Source organism: Mauremys mutica, chromosome 3 (genome assembly GCF_020497125.1).
Source record: "Mauremys mutica isolate MM-2020 ecotype Southern chromosome 3, ASM2049712v1, whole genome shotgun sequence".
Lineage (NCBI taxonomy): Eukaryota > Metazoa > Chordata > Testudines > Geoemydidae > Mauremys > Mauremys mutica.
This window is the reverse complement of record NC_059074.1, coordinates 51,568,240-51,584,657: the sequence shown is the minus strand read 5'-3', so window position 1 is coordinate 51,584,657 and position 16,418 is coordinate 51,568,240. Positions and strand designations below refer to the sequence as shown.

Sequence of the window (16,418 nt, the reverse complement as noted above, 5' to 3'; positions counted from 1 at the left end):
GCTATCCCACAGTTCTTGCAGTCTCCAAAAAGTATTTGCATTCTTGGCTGAGCTCCAAATGCTTCTAGGGTCAAACACAGTGTCCGCGGTGGGTCAGGGCATAGCTCGGCAATTTACGAACCCCCACCCCCACCCCCAGAAGTGAAAGGGAAAACAATCCTCTCTTGACTCTTTTACATGTCACCCTATCTTTGCTGAATGCTGCAGATAGACACGATGCTGCAGCACTCAACACCAACATCCTTGCTCCCCCCCTGCCATGGGTGGCTGATGGTGCAATAAGACTGATATCCATCATCATCATCAGCCTATTGGCACATGGGGCAGTGCAAAAGGACTGGTAACCATGCCGACTAGCATCAGTTAGGTCGATCAAGGGTGCCTGCCCCTAATTTTTCCTGGTAGATGGTGGAATATGGCTGGTAACCGTCTTCATCATAGCAACAGGGGGCTGAGCTCCATCAGCCCCCACCTTTCATGTGTAAAGAAAAGATTCAGTTGCCCCTGGACTAGCAGTGGGATGCTGGGCTCCTCTCCTACACACTGCTTAATGTCCTGTCTGGACTATCATAGCAGCTGGAGGCTGCCTTCCACTCATTTCTCACTAACAAGTCACTGTGTCATCACACAAGTGGGGGGACAATGCTATGGTAGCCCAGGAAGGCTGGGGGAAGAACAGAATGAACAGGTGGGGTTGTTGCAGGAGCACCCCCTGTGAATAGCATACAGCTCATAATTTATGCAGGATCTGACACAGAGCAGCTGTGCTCTCTGGTTCTATGATACAGTGGTTCTCTAGTACACTTGCCCATATTCTAGGCAGGACTGATTCTATTTCTAGATACCAAAAAGGAGGGATTGACTCAGGGAGTCATTCCCAATTTTGGCTTTTGCGCCCCTGGCTGATCTCAGCCAGGGGCACTTATGACAGCAGCAAATGGTGCAGTGCAAAAGGACTGGTAGCCACGATCATCTTATTACCAATTTGTGGTATGTAGATGGTGCAATATGGCTGGTAACCATCTCTGCTATCATGCAAAAGCAAAAGCATGCTGCTGTGTAGCGCTGCTGAATCGCCTCTGTGAGCAGCATCTAGTACACATACGGTGACAGTCACAAAAGGCAAAACAGGCTCCATGATTGCCATGCTATGGCATCTGCCAGGGCAATCCAGGGAAAAAAGGCACGAAATGCTTGTCTGCCATTGCTTTCCCAGCGGAAGTAGTGACTGACGACATTTACCCAGAACCACCCGCGACAATGATTTTTGCCCCATCAGGCACTGGGATCTCAACCCGGAAATTCCAAGGGGCGGGGGAGGCTGCAGGAACTATGGGATACCTACGAAATAGCTACCCACAGTGCAATGCTCCAGAAATCGACGCTAGCCTCAGACCGTGGACGCACACCACCGATTTAATGTGTTTAGTGTGGCCGCGCACACTCGATTTTATACAATCTGTTTTGCTAAACCAGTTTATGTAAATTTGGAATAATCCCATAGTGTAGACGTACCCAAAGTATTTGTTTAGGTGTTGGACCATGCCTAGATAATTTTTAATCTCCTCCCTATCCTCAGTACTTAGAGGTCACACTTCTTTCCTTGTTTTCATCTTATTTATATGGCTCTAGACTCTTTTACTATTGGTTTTAATTGCCTATGCAAGGTCCGATTCTGCTTGGCTTTTGGCAGTTCTCACTTTATCCTTACACTTTCTGATCTCCAAAAGGTAGCTTTCCTTGCTGATCCCTCTCATCTTCCATTCCTTCTAAGCTTTCTGCTTTCTCTTAAACCCCTTTCTTAGAATATTGTCCAAGGGCTCCTGATGCTTATAGGAAGAGGCTTTGTTTCCAAACTAAGAGAAATGTTTCTTCCTCTGCACGTAGTACTCGTTCATCATTGGGCCAGAAGCTGCAAGTTTGATACTGCGGTCAGATAACATGATAGTGATGTATTATACAGATAAGGCAATGCAAGATCTTCTCCCTTATGTCAGGAAGGAGTTCGTTGTGGGGATGGTGCAATTTTCATTGACTCAAGATAGTAACCTTTTATCTATCTGGGACCCAAAACAGTTCAGCGGATCATCTGAATAGGAAGGACACCATCAATAAGGAAATAAAGGATTTAGATTTAGATGAAATATTCCAGGGTTGAGGAGTTTCCTTAGTAGATCTTTTAGCCAATAATGCGATTAAGAAGTGTCTCATATTCTGATCCCCAGGAGTCTGGGCTCTCTTGCAGATACATTTCTAATTTTGTGGAATTGAGGGCTGCTAAATGCTTTTCCCTCCATCCTGTTAATTGCTAATGTCCTCAAGAAGATACATCAAAGCAAGGCTCAAGTAATATTGATAGCTCCTTCAGGAGCTCATCAGTTTTGGTTCTCCAGCCTGATACACCTGTTGATCTATCCACCTTACCCTTTCCCAATTCTTCTGTACATCGTCTCACAGAACGAAGGCCTAGTGCTACACCCAGACCTGCAATCTCTTTATCTGAAAGCATGGAAACCAGCTGGTTGAGTTCAGTCAGAAAAATTGTTTGACAGTGGGTCATGAGGGTTTGTTCCACAGCAGGCAAATTTACACAAAATGACATATACTTGGAGTTGTAGAGTAAAGTAATTATGCACAACTTGTTCTATACAGGAATCTTTACATTCTTGACATACCAAAGTGGTTTAGGCAGAAATGAATTGGATAATAGTAGCATAGAGATTGTATGGATAAAATTTTTCAGTAGCAGCTACATATATTATAGACCTTTCTTTAAAATACTGATTGATAAATAATAAGTTTATCAAACCAACCATTCTTTTTGAAAAGTGTCTTAGAATCTTTAACTTCTATCTAGACAGCCACAAGTGACCTTTGTTTAAACAATCCTTCAAAAACTGACATCTGCAAGAACTTGTCTGCATTAGGCAATTTTACAAAAATATTTTCACTGTGGCTATTACCGTTGGTTCAGTTCCACCAGTGCTAGCAATGTAATTAAGCACCGGTGTCTGCCAGTATTTTAAATGGATTGCGGAGGGCTACTCTGAGCAGTGTAAGATGGAACCCTGCTTAAAACATCAGCAGCTGCCTCGTGACCTTTCTACACAGGTAATCCCATCATTGCTACCACCAGTGGAGTTTAACAATTGTAGCAATGCTATGAAATCCTTTTGCAGAAAAGCTTAGTGTAGATACACTATAAAAATGAAATCATCCCTTCTCCTCATACTGCAGTGTCAACTCAAGACTAAATATAAACCCAGTTGTTGGCATGTTGTTGCTTATATTGGTATGTAAACTGCTTATTGAGTAGTCTTATTCACTTCCTCAAGGAGGAACACTCATGAGGAGGAGTTCAGGGAAGCAAGCAGCAGAGGGAACCCCAGGTAGCATGACTTCTGCAGGAGTTTTATGATGGAAGGTGCATGGGAGGAGACCTGGGAGCCCAAACAGAGACATGGGGCCCTCTGAAGACTCCCAGGAATCTGCTGGGACCTATCCCTCAGTGAAGTAATAGCAAGGAAACTCTGTGTATTCAAAATTGTAGACCTAGCTTTCCTGTAAGTGTAGGAGATGATAGTGCCCTGTACATTAATTGCCCAGAGGAAAAGGAATGAAGAGCAGCAGTAGATGACAAAAGCTCTGATCCCTTCAGTCTAGCTGCCATCATTTCAAAAATTGTAAACACTGTCAGTGTGGTGGCCTGTATATAGCTCAGGGAAGAATTTGGCTCATTATGTGTACTGTTGTTAAAGGGAGCCTACATAGTTGCAGGACCTATTACCACAGAAGTTTTTAATAATTTCAAAATCCAGGAAGATAGAGTCAGCCTCCTTCCAACAGCAACAGAAAATATTAAAATGGACTCCATATTTTTTCTTTACCATCATACTGCAGGTAAAATCCAGGCCAAGATTTTTTTTTATGGTCAATTGAATCAACAAAGAAACAAGCAAAAGCCAGTGCCAAGCATCCACTTCCCTCAAAAAGATCTTCATGACTTGAATTTCATTACTGTGTGACAAATGAAAAGATTATGTGTAATGCTACATTTAAACATTTAAAACAATTCAGCGACTGACCTTTTGGCAGATTAAAAAGAAAAGGCATTGTAAGCAGACAGGGCAAATTGCAAGAGCAGAAAATTTCAGTTTTAAAGGATGAAGGTGCCTGTTCAGCATGTAATCAGTAAAACTAATTAATTATAATGATGAATTTATCAAAGCATATTCTCCATACTTCTGGTAGCAACTTTGGTAATAAACACTAGTCAACAACCACATTTTTCTATCTTTGTTGTTTTGAAAGCTTTATGGAAGGCATGGTTGCTTATACAGATTATAGTAATATATAAAACACTATGTTGTGTGTCACACTTAAGGTTGCACTGTATGTAATTAGTGAAATACAAGCCTCTTTGAAGTCAACGGGAGTTTTGCCATTGACCTCAACAGAGCCAGGATATCATTCAAACTTTTAATGTACTTACATTTTAAGTTATGGCTACCAACAATACATACCCTCTACTCGACCCAGAAACACACCTCATTCCTAGCACTATCACAATACACTACAGAGAACACATCACTCTGTCTCAGTATGCATGCCAGCCTTCCAATCTCCCCCTTCCTAAATTCCATCTTCTCACCTCCACCACAAATAGACCAGATTGTCCCCTCTACTGTCTCTGCTGCACAGTTCTGTGACAACTCACACACACACAGGATTGGGGGTGGTTTTTTATGTGCAGAGCAACCCTACCTGTCACAAAACACAGTGTATTTGTGTATTATTTTCCCAGGTTTTTCAGATAGAATCTTCAGCAAAGCATTGACTCTTTAAAAAAAAACAGAAACTAGATGACTCAGGAACTTCTGGCATGGCTGAATGGTTTCATGGAGGTCCTGTTCTTCATTAAAGCAATTGCTATTGTGTTAAAGATTGTGATCTTCATGAAACCAGCTGGTTTCAGGAGCAGGCTGGACAGTTCTACCAAAATTCTAATCTTCAGCAAGTCAGCAGCTATTATGCTGGAGATTCTGAACCAGCTAACAGTTTTATAACAACCAGGATATTTAACACAGCTGCTGTTTATTTGTATCAGACCAGGATCTCTGTGAAATTGTTGAACTTTGCTCTTGAACTGGCTGAACAGTTCACAAACAAAATACAAATTCTCCTTCATTAGCCTAATCCATTCTCCATGCACCACATTAACACCCAGGACGCAGCTGAGGATGTTTGGAAACATTATTGAGAGTGTGTCAAAAGTTAGTTTTATAGTCCTCTCCTAAACCATTTAAAAAGACTTTGCATGCCAAAACAGAGGATGGAAATAGGAAATGTAGCAAATGTTCTCCATTGGTTAGCAATGTCATATAAAATTCAGTTATGACATATGACACTATCATTCTGGTTAATTTAAAACACATAATTACATAATCCTAGAGAGCCAAGCAACCCTCATTATGTACACATTGCTTATTTTCTACAGTTATAGAGACCTCCCCAAAATCATGAGACTCAGAGTGAAAACTTTATCTGGGTCCAATTTTTTGTTGATTAGAACTCAGAAACTAATTATTAATCAATTTTCTTGAAGCACCTCAGAAAATTTGGAGTAGTTACAGTGTTTTTTATATAAAACTGAGAATGAACTCCCCATACTTTAGTCACAGAATTCAACTTTAACTTTGGTGTCACAACAGTTCCACCATAATGTATTTGTCTTTCAACAAAAGTCATTTTTACCATCCTGATACTTGTGGAACCTTTTCAAACCTGCCTATGACTACTGTTTGTTGAGCAATAATTACTCACAACTTTGCCTCTCAACAGTTAAAATGTAAGCTGCTTATTCAGTAGTCTTACTGCCTTTTGAGGGTAGTTGCAGCGCATATTTTTTTCAGTTCATAATTATCATCTGATTATTCATATTGGTCTAGATCTGTAGCTGGTGCATATTGGCATAGCTCCATTAATTTTGATACAGATATACTAACTTGCTTCAACTGAGGATCTGGCCCATCATCCTAATTAGTGGTGGACCAGTGAGTTTGGGAGAAGTTCAAGAACCTCCATATATTATCAAACCATTGCCTGTCTACAAATAGTTTGGATATTTAACTACCCTTTCTAACCTACCTTCACAATGGTACTTGAAGGCACTTTGAATGGAGTCACTACAAGAAGTTCCTTCTCCAGGAGCAGTACTTATTGGGAGCAATATTTGGCACTTGCTGTGCTGCACATTTTGTGGCTACTTAGAACTTTATGGTGAAAGCATGGCTAGAACCTAGATTTTTTTTCTCTGAAAGCACAGGCCCCTACTAGCACATTAGGAGAACCTCTGTTCTGTTAGCAGTATAGAGCCCATGAGACACAGATGAGCAGCTGTAATTCCATCCAGAAGTGGAGAGCGGTATGCATACACACTACCAGCCAGTTCTTTACAATATGCCAACACGAGAATTAATTCAATGGAGTAGTATCAGATCATTGTCACTCATTACCCATCCACCTGTTTTATGTGGTTAAACTTCAAATTGGTACATAACAAAGTACTGGAAGGCAGAAATGAAAAAAAATCTTCAGAAAACAGAAAAGTTTAGCTACAACCAGCAGGTTTACATCACAGCAGACACATTCTTGTTACAAATTAAAAGCCTAGAGTATGCTAGACATTTTTTCCCTACTCCTAATATATCTATCTACTTTGTGTCTCTACAGAACTACTCTGCATACCTGTGTCATTGAAAACAAACCATTGTATTAAAAAAGATAATATCCCAAGCATTTATTCAAGGCCTTTTCATTTTAATCACACAACTACCAGGCCTGTTTCTTTATTTTCAATCCCGTTGCAGTTGATATGATGTCATTATGTATAGAGCCAGTCTAATCTTCTTGATATTGCACCGTTATATATTGTACCATACTTAAAGAAATTAATCAGCATTTTTATCTCATTGGGAAGAAAAATTACTTCTTTCTCTTAAAAACCCTGGAAACTTGAGTCAGCTGCTTGCTACTGTTAGTCATCTAATCACTTGTCTCCCCCTAAAATAAGAGATTATTCTTCAGTACACCTGCTTTTCTAGGGCAGCCATTTATACTTTGCTACAAGTAAATGAGTCAGACCATTTTACCTGATTTAACTGATCTCCCTAATGTCTGATTTAATGGAGTGTAATCACATCAGATATTTTAAGTCTATTCTGTTTGGGAAAATGGAAAGCAAACAATCTTTTGTACTAGTTATAAAGGTGAGAACATAAAGCAGCATTTTTCCCTGTTACATTCTCAGTCAGTTCAGCCTAGTATGTCTTTCAACTATGCTAATTCTCTACAACTCTCATGGATGCACTTCTCGCATATTTGAAAAATGTCAACACTCAGTTTTATAGCATTTGATTTCACACTTTTTAGGTCACTAAACCTAAAACAACCATCATTCGGGAATGTGTGAAATGCAGAACTGAGGCAGCAATCAAAGTAAAAGATCAGTCTACAAGACTGACAAACCCGTGTTATCAATAAAGATTAAATACTTTAAAAAAAAGCACAATAGTTGCTTACTTCTGATTTCCTGTAGTATCATTAAAAATGCTAGTACGTAGCATTCCCACAGCATCTTTTGTGTTCAAATGGCTGTATGTTGTGTTAGACACTTTACAAACAGAGCAGTAGACAGTACTGCCCCCCAAAAGAATTTACAATCTAAATAGACAAGACAGACACAGGGTAAAGGAAAGGGATATTACACACACATATTTAGTTTTTGCAATGGAGTGGCAGAGCTGACTACCTCATTCATATGAGTGTGTCTACTGTGGCAAAGTATGGACTCCAGATGCTCACCTCCCATAGAAGAGCAGTAGAACCAGAGCTGCTGTTCCCTGCTAATCCTTCCCTTAATGCTGATAGTTATCAAAAGGAGAAGTATGGTGCCCGTGTTTGCAGTGTGATTAGCTTTATCATCAATTGCATTAAAAAGTAATCCAGAGGGATGGAAATTGCAATTCTGAAATGACAACCATGAATACAGTATTGCCAGGGAGCTGAAGGATTGAAATTCTGGGAAGTAATTTTCTTCAGCAAAATTCTTTCAGATTTTGCTGTTTCATGTTGTGTTTTGTAGGGTCTGTAAAGCAAATCAGCACTTCTGTATTGAATGTGCTTAACTTGATTTTTTGACTTCTTCTGTGTCAATAAGATGGATTTAGGCATGTGCTTAAGTGTGTTCCTGAATTAGGCCCTAAATTAGTTTTTGTTTCAAGATAAGAACATAAGAATGGCCATACTGGATCAGACCAGTGGTCCATGTAGCCGGTCTTCTGTCAGTGACCGGCGCCAGATGCCTCAGAGGGAATGAACAGAACAAGACACTTTGTTGATTGATCTATCTCCTGTCATCTAGTCCCACCTTCTAGCAATAAGACATTTAGGGACACCAAGCGTATGGGGGTTGCGTCCCTAACCATCTTGACTAATAGCCATTGATGGACCTATCCTCAATGAACTAATTTAATTTTCTTTTGAACCCAGTTATACTTTTGGCCTTCACAGCAATGAATTCCACAGATTAACTGTGCATTGTGTGCAGAAGTACTTCCTTATGTTTGTTTTAAACCTGCTTCCTGTTATTTTCCTTGGGTGATCCCTGGTTCATGTGTTATGTCAAAGAGTAAATAACACTTCCCTATTCATTTTCTCCACACTATTCATGATTTTATAGACCTCTATCATATCTCCCTTCAGTTGTCTCTTCTACTAGCTGAACAGTCCCATTCTTTTTAATCTCTCCTCATGTGGAAGCTATTACATACCCTTAATCATTTTTGTTGCTCTTCTCTGTACTTTTTCCAATTCTAATATCTTTTTTGACATGGAGTGACCAGAACTGCATGGAGCATTCAAGGTATGGGTGTACAATGGATTGATGTACTGGCACTATGGCACTATGGTATTTTCTGTCTTATTATCTATCCGTTTACTAATGCTGCCTAATGTTCTGTTCGTTTTTTTGACTGCTGCTGTACACTGAGCAGCTGTTTTCAGAGAACCATGATCTCTTTCTTGAATGGTAACACCTAATTTAGACCCTGTCATTTTGTATGTATAGATTGAATTTTCCAATGTGCATTACTTTGCATTTATCTACATTGAATTTCATCTGCTATTTTCTTGCCCAGTCACCCAGTTTTGTGAGATCCCTTTGTAATTCTTCACTATCTGCTTTAGGCCTATCTTGAGTAATTTAATATCATCTGCAAACATTGCCACCTCACTGTTTACCCCTTCTCCCTTGAACAGCACAGGTCCCTGTACAGACCCTTGGGGGACCATACTATTTACCTCTCTCCACTGTGAAAACTGACCATTTATTCTTACCATTTGTTTCCTATCTTTTAATCGGTTACTGATCCATGAGAGGACTTTCCCTCTTATTCCATGACTGCCCACTCTGCTTAAGAGCCTTTGGTATAGGACCTTGTCAAAAGCTTTTAAAAAGTAAGCATTTCTCTTGCAAGGTACTCTGGTTCTTTCTTGTAAATTGGAAGAGAGACTTGGATAGCTTCCCCCATTGTGATTCAAGGCTTTCCACACTAGCATGTCTAAACTGAGTTAAAGAACCTAGTTAATGTGGTTTAAAAGTGGGTTGCACAGTTGGCAGATTGCAGCTTTTAATCTATCCTAGAAACAAATAACAGAACTATGGACACGTGCCTGATCCAAACAGAGTTTAGAGTAGAGACCGTGTTCACGGTGTAGTAGTGTGAATGGATTAAACCAGTTTTGAAAGTGTTTTCAGGAGTTCAGTTTTCAAAAACAGTTTAGCTTATAGCTGTCATGGCGTTGGCTTAAGAGAGCCAGTCAGCTGTGCGTATCTGGAGAGAAGCAATTTAGAAACTGCTTCAGTGAAAGGAAATGAAATTTAAACTAAATCACTGGAGCTCTCAAAATAATAAATCCTGATAGGAAAAAAAGGCTCAAAACAGTAAATCCAACAAAAGCATTCAGCTCTAGAACTGATACCGTTGTTGAGGAAAAGATGGTTGAAAGCATTAAAGCAGCAGGAAGCCTGACTTGATTTTTTTGGAATTGTATAGTGCAAGGTAAGATTGGCAGGTACGTTATATACTGGAAAAACCCCTGCTGTGAACTAGGGAGACATGTCTTTTTTATAAACTATCCTTTGACATCTCTAAAGACATTGATAAGATAAGATTGCTTCCAGCAATAGTGCATTTCAATGACGGCTGGCTATTGAGTGAGGTTTTCAAAGGAAGAACTCAATCCATCTTTACATCAAGTCAGCCCTTTCCAGGAAGAGATTTAAGCTTTCCAAGTGTAAAAAAAGTAATTACAAATTAAAAGTTTAAATAGCTAAAGACTGAAGCTACTTTAAACCTTTTATATTTAGAAGAAGAACTTTCGGCAGTCTGTGAGTGATGTAAATCTACAATTTATTCTCAGAACATTTTTGCAGGAAATTTCTTCCCTCAAACTTCCACATTCTTCATGCCTCAGTTAACAGAGTTTGACATGCACAATGAGCTGCAATGTGGGGATGGTACTAGAAGCACTTGGGTGGCGCAATTTTGAACCCACTAGCACATTGCAGACTCTAAATTTTTCATGTACCTTAATTTTATCTTAGCTAAGGTATGTTTAATGCTCCACCTTTTAATCATGGTCACATACTAGCCAGCTTACTAGCGTACCTTCTCACATACATGAAGAGGAAAGCCAGGACTGATTATCAGATATCAGGACTGCCTGATTTGCAAATAATACAATTTTATACAGTGCCTTTCATCAAGGTTCAAAAAGCAATTTGAAAGTTTGGTAGGGAGTAATATCCACATAGATGGAGAAACCAAGACACTGAGAGGTTTACAATAGACAATGAGAAACCAGAAAGAGATTCAAAAGTCATGTGGGATAGGAGGGATGTTGTCTGAACAGTAGTAAGGGATGAAGAAACAAATCACTTCAGCTACCAAGGATAAATCGTTAGGTAGTGTGGAAATAGTATCTGTGTAACACTGCACAACAACACCACAACAATTGTGACAGGAAGGAAAGAGGCATAACTGTTACCTGTCAGCTCTGTGTTCTTGGGGAACCAAGGTGCAGTACCCAGCCTGTCTGACACACGAAAGACCTTCCCCCCACCCCCAGCCTCTGCTTGAACTACAGCCGATCAGAAGAAAGACTTACAAAAAGCAATGAAAAGGCAGTGGGAGACACACCTAAACCCCTCCAGACAAGAATAACAGGATTAAGGAAACTCCCCTAGCCTCATTTGCATCCAAGATGGGACAGGGAGGCATCTCCATTAGCATACAGAATGGAGAACAGAGATTCCAAGGCAAGAACTGCACTGAACTTGGGACCAGAAAAGTAGGAGAGCACTGCATGATGGGGGATCTCTGCTCCAGATGTTAATGAACCCACGCCTGCATACACACAGCTCAGTAGTTATCAGACCAATTCTAGTAATAAATCCTTTATTGGTATCCAAAATACAGAAGCTGCCTAAATACATTCTGAGCTCCCTCCAGGGAAGGAATGATCCGCTCCTATTGTCTAGCCTGAACAAAACAACTTTGGTTTACTCCCTTGAGCCATCAGTTTACCCATAACCAAATCTAGTGTTCTCCCTTGAACCACTGTTGTTTCCCTACAAAAACTCCTACCCATGCTCAAGTAAGTGTATGCCTGGATCCAAAATCTGCATCAGTTCCATTGGGACTTCATCTTCTCCTGATTGTGCTGGGGGCTCTGCCTGTGTCCAGCATTCTGGACCCTCAGCTACCACCACCACCTGGGAACCCCAACTGAGTCAAGCTTAATGGAGTGGTGAGAACCCAGATCTCTCTCTCTCTCTCTCTCTCTCTCTCTCTCTCTCTCTCTCTCGGTACAGCCTTCTGACCCTGACTTGTGTGATCAGTTAGTTTTCTAAACCTGACTTTTGTAATCAAATTTAAGTTAGATTTAATATTATAACTGTTTTGTTTGTTTGGCTCCCCTTGTATGGTTATTACCTGGCAATAAATAACTTTCATGGTTAAGCTTGTTGCTTCTCCTTCTCTCTCCCTCCCCCTGGTGGGTGTTTTTTGGCTTCCCCATTCGCTCTGCAGCAATGCTCCTTGTACCTAAGGTAAAGATCCCTGCAGCACCCAAAAATCCTGTGGGGTTTGCTCATCAAGTGGGTTACTACCAGAACAATTGTAACATGAAAGTGGGGATAGAGACATGCTGAATCTGTGACATATGAGGGTGGCAGACTGAAAGTGCTGCTTGACCCAGCCTGCTCAGGCGTACTTTATTCCGGTGCGGTGTCCCTGGCATATGAGGGTGACAGCTTGGAGGTGCTGTTCGACTCAGTCTGCTGATTCCAATGGCCTATGAGGCTGACAGTTTGGAAATGCTGCTCGACCCAGCCTACTGACTCCAGGGACATATAAGGGGTCAGCTTGGGAGTGCCTATAACCCGGTCCTCTTAGATGCGCTCTGCCAATATATGTGTGTGTGCGCGTGCGCATGTGTGTGTGTTTGTCTGATTCTGGTGCTGGAAGAACCCAGCTCTAGGGAACCTAGGTCCTGCAGGTTAGCTCCATTGGGAGGGAACTTGCAGAAGGGAGAAGTAGAGCTCCATATTAGAACACAAGTGACACAAGCAAGTACATTGATAGAAGTACAGAATACGCCCCCCCCCAGAAGATTAAACCTAATAAATGAGTGTACCCCAAAGTAATGGGCAAATCTGGTGACATAACTTATTCAATGGAATATGCAGCGGATAACAACTGTACCTGTGTTAGGAATTGGTCATAATCCATCCTTCCTAGTCTAAGAAAAAGGGCAATGAGATATTTAATTACTACAAGTGGTCACATCCTGAGCTTTACCTCATCTTAAAGGTGTCACCTCAATACCACACTGCTCCTCTAGCATTGTACTGGGGAATTGGTTTGCTACTTATTCAGGGGGAAGAGTTCCATCTACTGCACCATCAATACCACTTCCTGCACCATCTAAGTATTCTGGATTTTTTTCCTATCCAAGTACTGATAGATTCCAGTGTTAGAGGCATTCCAGAGTAAAGTGAGGAAATGGTCAGCATAATTTACCAGTTAATACTCTGTGAGGCTGGGAAGTACAGACTCATGGAGGGCAGCCCCTCTCACCAAGCCCTGTTTCCTCACATACTACAAGACTGGAGGCAGAATATTATGATGCCTCCCTCTTCCACCCCAGTTAACAGGATTTTCATCCTCTCCCCCCCATGACTCCGCTTTACTCATGTGGTGGTGGTGGTATCTATTATTTGTATTTATGTAGCTCCTAGAGTCCTCAGTCAGGGATCAGGGCCCTCTTTATGTGAGGGGCTATACAGAGTTTGAATTTCTATTGAGGTGTCATCAATTGGACAAAGATATTTCATCAAGACACTTTAAATTTGTCTTTACGTTTACATCCTCATAAAGATGCTGAGGCATTTTCTTGTCCTCTACATCGGACTTCTGGTTGCTCACTCCCTTCAGTTCTTGGACATGAATATCCAATGATTTGTACCCTGTAGTCATTTGTACTTGTACAGTATGGGTGGAAAAGGTTACTATTCTGATTTGATAGTACTTTGAACCCATTTTGCACAGATCTGAATTACAGCAGCTTGCAAAGCAGTACAGAACCCTACCTGGAAGAAAAGAGAGAGGCCCCATGTCTTTGGAGTATTTATATATTTCTTCCATTAAATTCATCTCTGTTGTCACTGGAACATGGAAGTCCTTGACCCTTTTTTATGAGACACAGGCACAGATTGCTGTAGGAAAGGACAAAAAGAAGTCATCTGTGACTTTGCATTTCAGTATTCTGACTGAGTAATGCTTATTAATTAGTTGTGACTTTTCCCCTCTGTGGTTAGTTATTATATGTTCCTATATTATATGCTCTATACCTTCCATTCATTATATTTCTGGGGATTTTTAAAAAAATCATTTTCTTAGCTTCATTTTTGGGGATGGTGCTCTGGCAGGTTAATATGTACAAAATTGTGTTCTGTATTTGCTCCTCTTGATATATGTGCTGAATGCTAGTAATTGTTTTTCTCAAAATTGTAATTTTCAAACTTTCACAGAATGCAACAAATAACTGTACACAGAACTGTACAATGTTAATGTACAATTAGAACATGACACGTATCACCAATGTAAAGGCTTTGTTTTTTTAAAGAGGAAAAGATTAAGCTCATTGTATATTGTCCGCACCAATGTTGCTCCTTACTCTCCCACTCACAAGTATATCTGATAATTAATTAGAGAGAAGAAGATCTTGAAGCTCAATTGAAAGTTTCCAGGAAGATTTCACAGTAGGATTATTGCTTTTTTAATTAGCCGAACTCCATAATAACATATTAAAACTGTTGAAAGCAGGCTCCTCAGTGCTGCACAGACCAAAGCAATTCAGTATCTCATTTACATTCCTCTCCGTCTCTGCAGCAGCTCTATAAATAGAATAGACTATACACAGAAATTTATTACTGCAGCTGATAGCAATTTTCTTTTTTAAAGGTGTCTGGAGGCATTATTCAGGAGGATTCATTCTGGTAGACTTTCCAGCTGAGATTCTCCCTCTCCTGGAACTATGGGTGGTCAGTTTTGAAATACACTAATGAACTGTTAGAAACAAAGACTGTCAGCAGAGTTTTTTATTGTCTTCAGTTAATAAATGCTGGAGTTCTCTCAGCTCTAGATTATTTCCTCTAATCTGACTTTCTGCATTTTGTAAGCAGTGAACATATTTTGTAAAGACACATTCCTTTGACTTTTTATCATTAAACTTTCTAAGGATTATGTTGTTATCAGGAAAAACATAATGGCTGTGGTTTGACATGGCTCACATCACGTCTTCTGCAATCAGACCCGTAGGCATGTATGACCTTATCAAGTGCAGAACAGATGTGTTTGCAAGTTCAGTACATTGAGAATCTGTAGCAACCATACAAACCAATCTGTCTTGTTGTCAACCTAATTTCTATCATAAATCAAGAACAAAAATCAGGAGCTTTTAATGACAGTGATCCTAATAATATACAATAACCTGAAATGCACGGCATGCATTTCAGTCATTAATATAGCATCTTATCCATATGCAAGTCTCTATCTAGTTAGGTGTTTATACCACAACCCCTACCCTGGTATATATGTGCCCTAAAAATAATGTATATGAATGACCTAACTCAACTGCCTAATATTTGTTTCCTCACCCCATTCAAAAGAAAATAAGATTGGTTAGATCTTAATTTTTCTCTTATCCTTCTAAATTCATGTAATGTCTCCATAAATGACAACATAGGAAGTATACAGGAAGACATGTTACTTTTCAATATTCTGGTTCAATGTAAATGTATATCTTCTTTCAGGTCCTGCTGTATTGTCAAGTGCTATTTCAAATACTTTTAAAATATATATCCAGATGTTCTGTGTGCATTTACATTTCTCTCTCTCTCTCTCTTTCTGTCTCCTTTTAAGACATTAGGGAACAGCAGTTTTTTCTTTAACAGTTATTTTAAGCTTTATCTCCAAAGGCAGGACCACAAATACTTAATAAGAAGCTCTGAAAAAAGTCACATACTGTGAAATGAAAGGAGAAATAAATTAAAAATATAGCTTGGGTTGTTGAAAGTAGAGCCTTTTAAGTCAAGTAACCTATAAAGCAGTTATCCATTTCCAGTGTAAGTTACATAAGCTCAAAAAATGCTTATATTTGAAACATGAGCTAAGAGCAGAGGAAAAAGCGTTTCAATAATAAAGCTGAAATTATTTGGATTTTTATGAAAGTGAAGAAAACACTTTTTCTTTTAAGAATATTTTGATATTTATAGGTTTTTTTATTTAAATCTATCAGTGATACAGAAAACTGGTTCTGTGAGTGCCCTGGACTCTACACTGGAAAACTTTGTCAGTTCACAACTTGTGATGAGAATCCATGTGGGAACGGTGCTACTTGTTTTCCAAAATCCAGCCAAGATGCTGTTTGCCTCTGTCCTTATGGAAAAACTGGAATCCTCTGCAATGATGGTAAGGATGATATAAAATTTAGCAAGTGTTTTGACATGAGTCAACGGACAGGAGTAGGAGGATAGATGGGAATTAGTAATGTTACTTAAGTAGGTTGACTTGATTCATATAAAGATGACAATATTTCTACTCTTTATCTTTGCCTTTTTAAATCATACAAGTTTATATCAATATCTGCTCCTGTGATTCACTGACCATACAGATGCTATTTGTACTTAGGAATTAGGCATTAAATAAGCATTATCTGTTGTCTACAAGGAAAAACTGTTTAGCATATTGCAGTGGATCTCAGACATTATTGTAAGGGGATATACTGCCCCT

General features: G+C 39.7%; 1 protein-coding gene across 1 annotated transcript in view; it reads left to right on the top strand.

Moving 5' to 3' along the window:
- LOC123366634 (protein eyes shut homolog) overlaps positions 1-16,162 on the top strand; it is a 335,154-nt gene extending 318,992 nt beyond the window's left edge. Inside the window, exon 8 of the mRNA XM_045010281.1 lies at positions 15,925-16,162. Coding sequence (XP_044866216.1) covers positions 15,925-16,162 — 238 coding nt within the window. The remainder of the gene's footprint in view (positions 1-15,924) is intronic.
- The last annotated feature ends 256 nt before the right edge of the window (positions 16,163-16,418 follow it).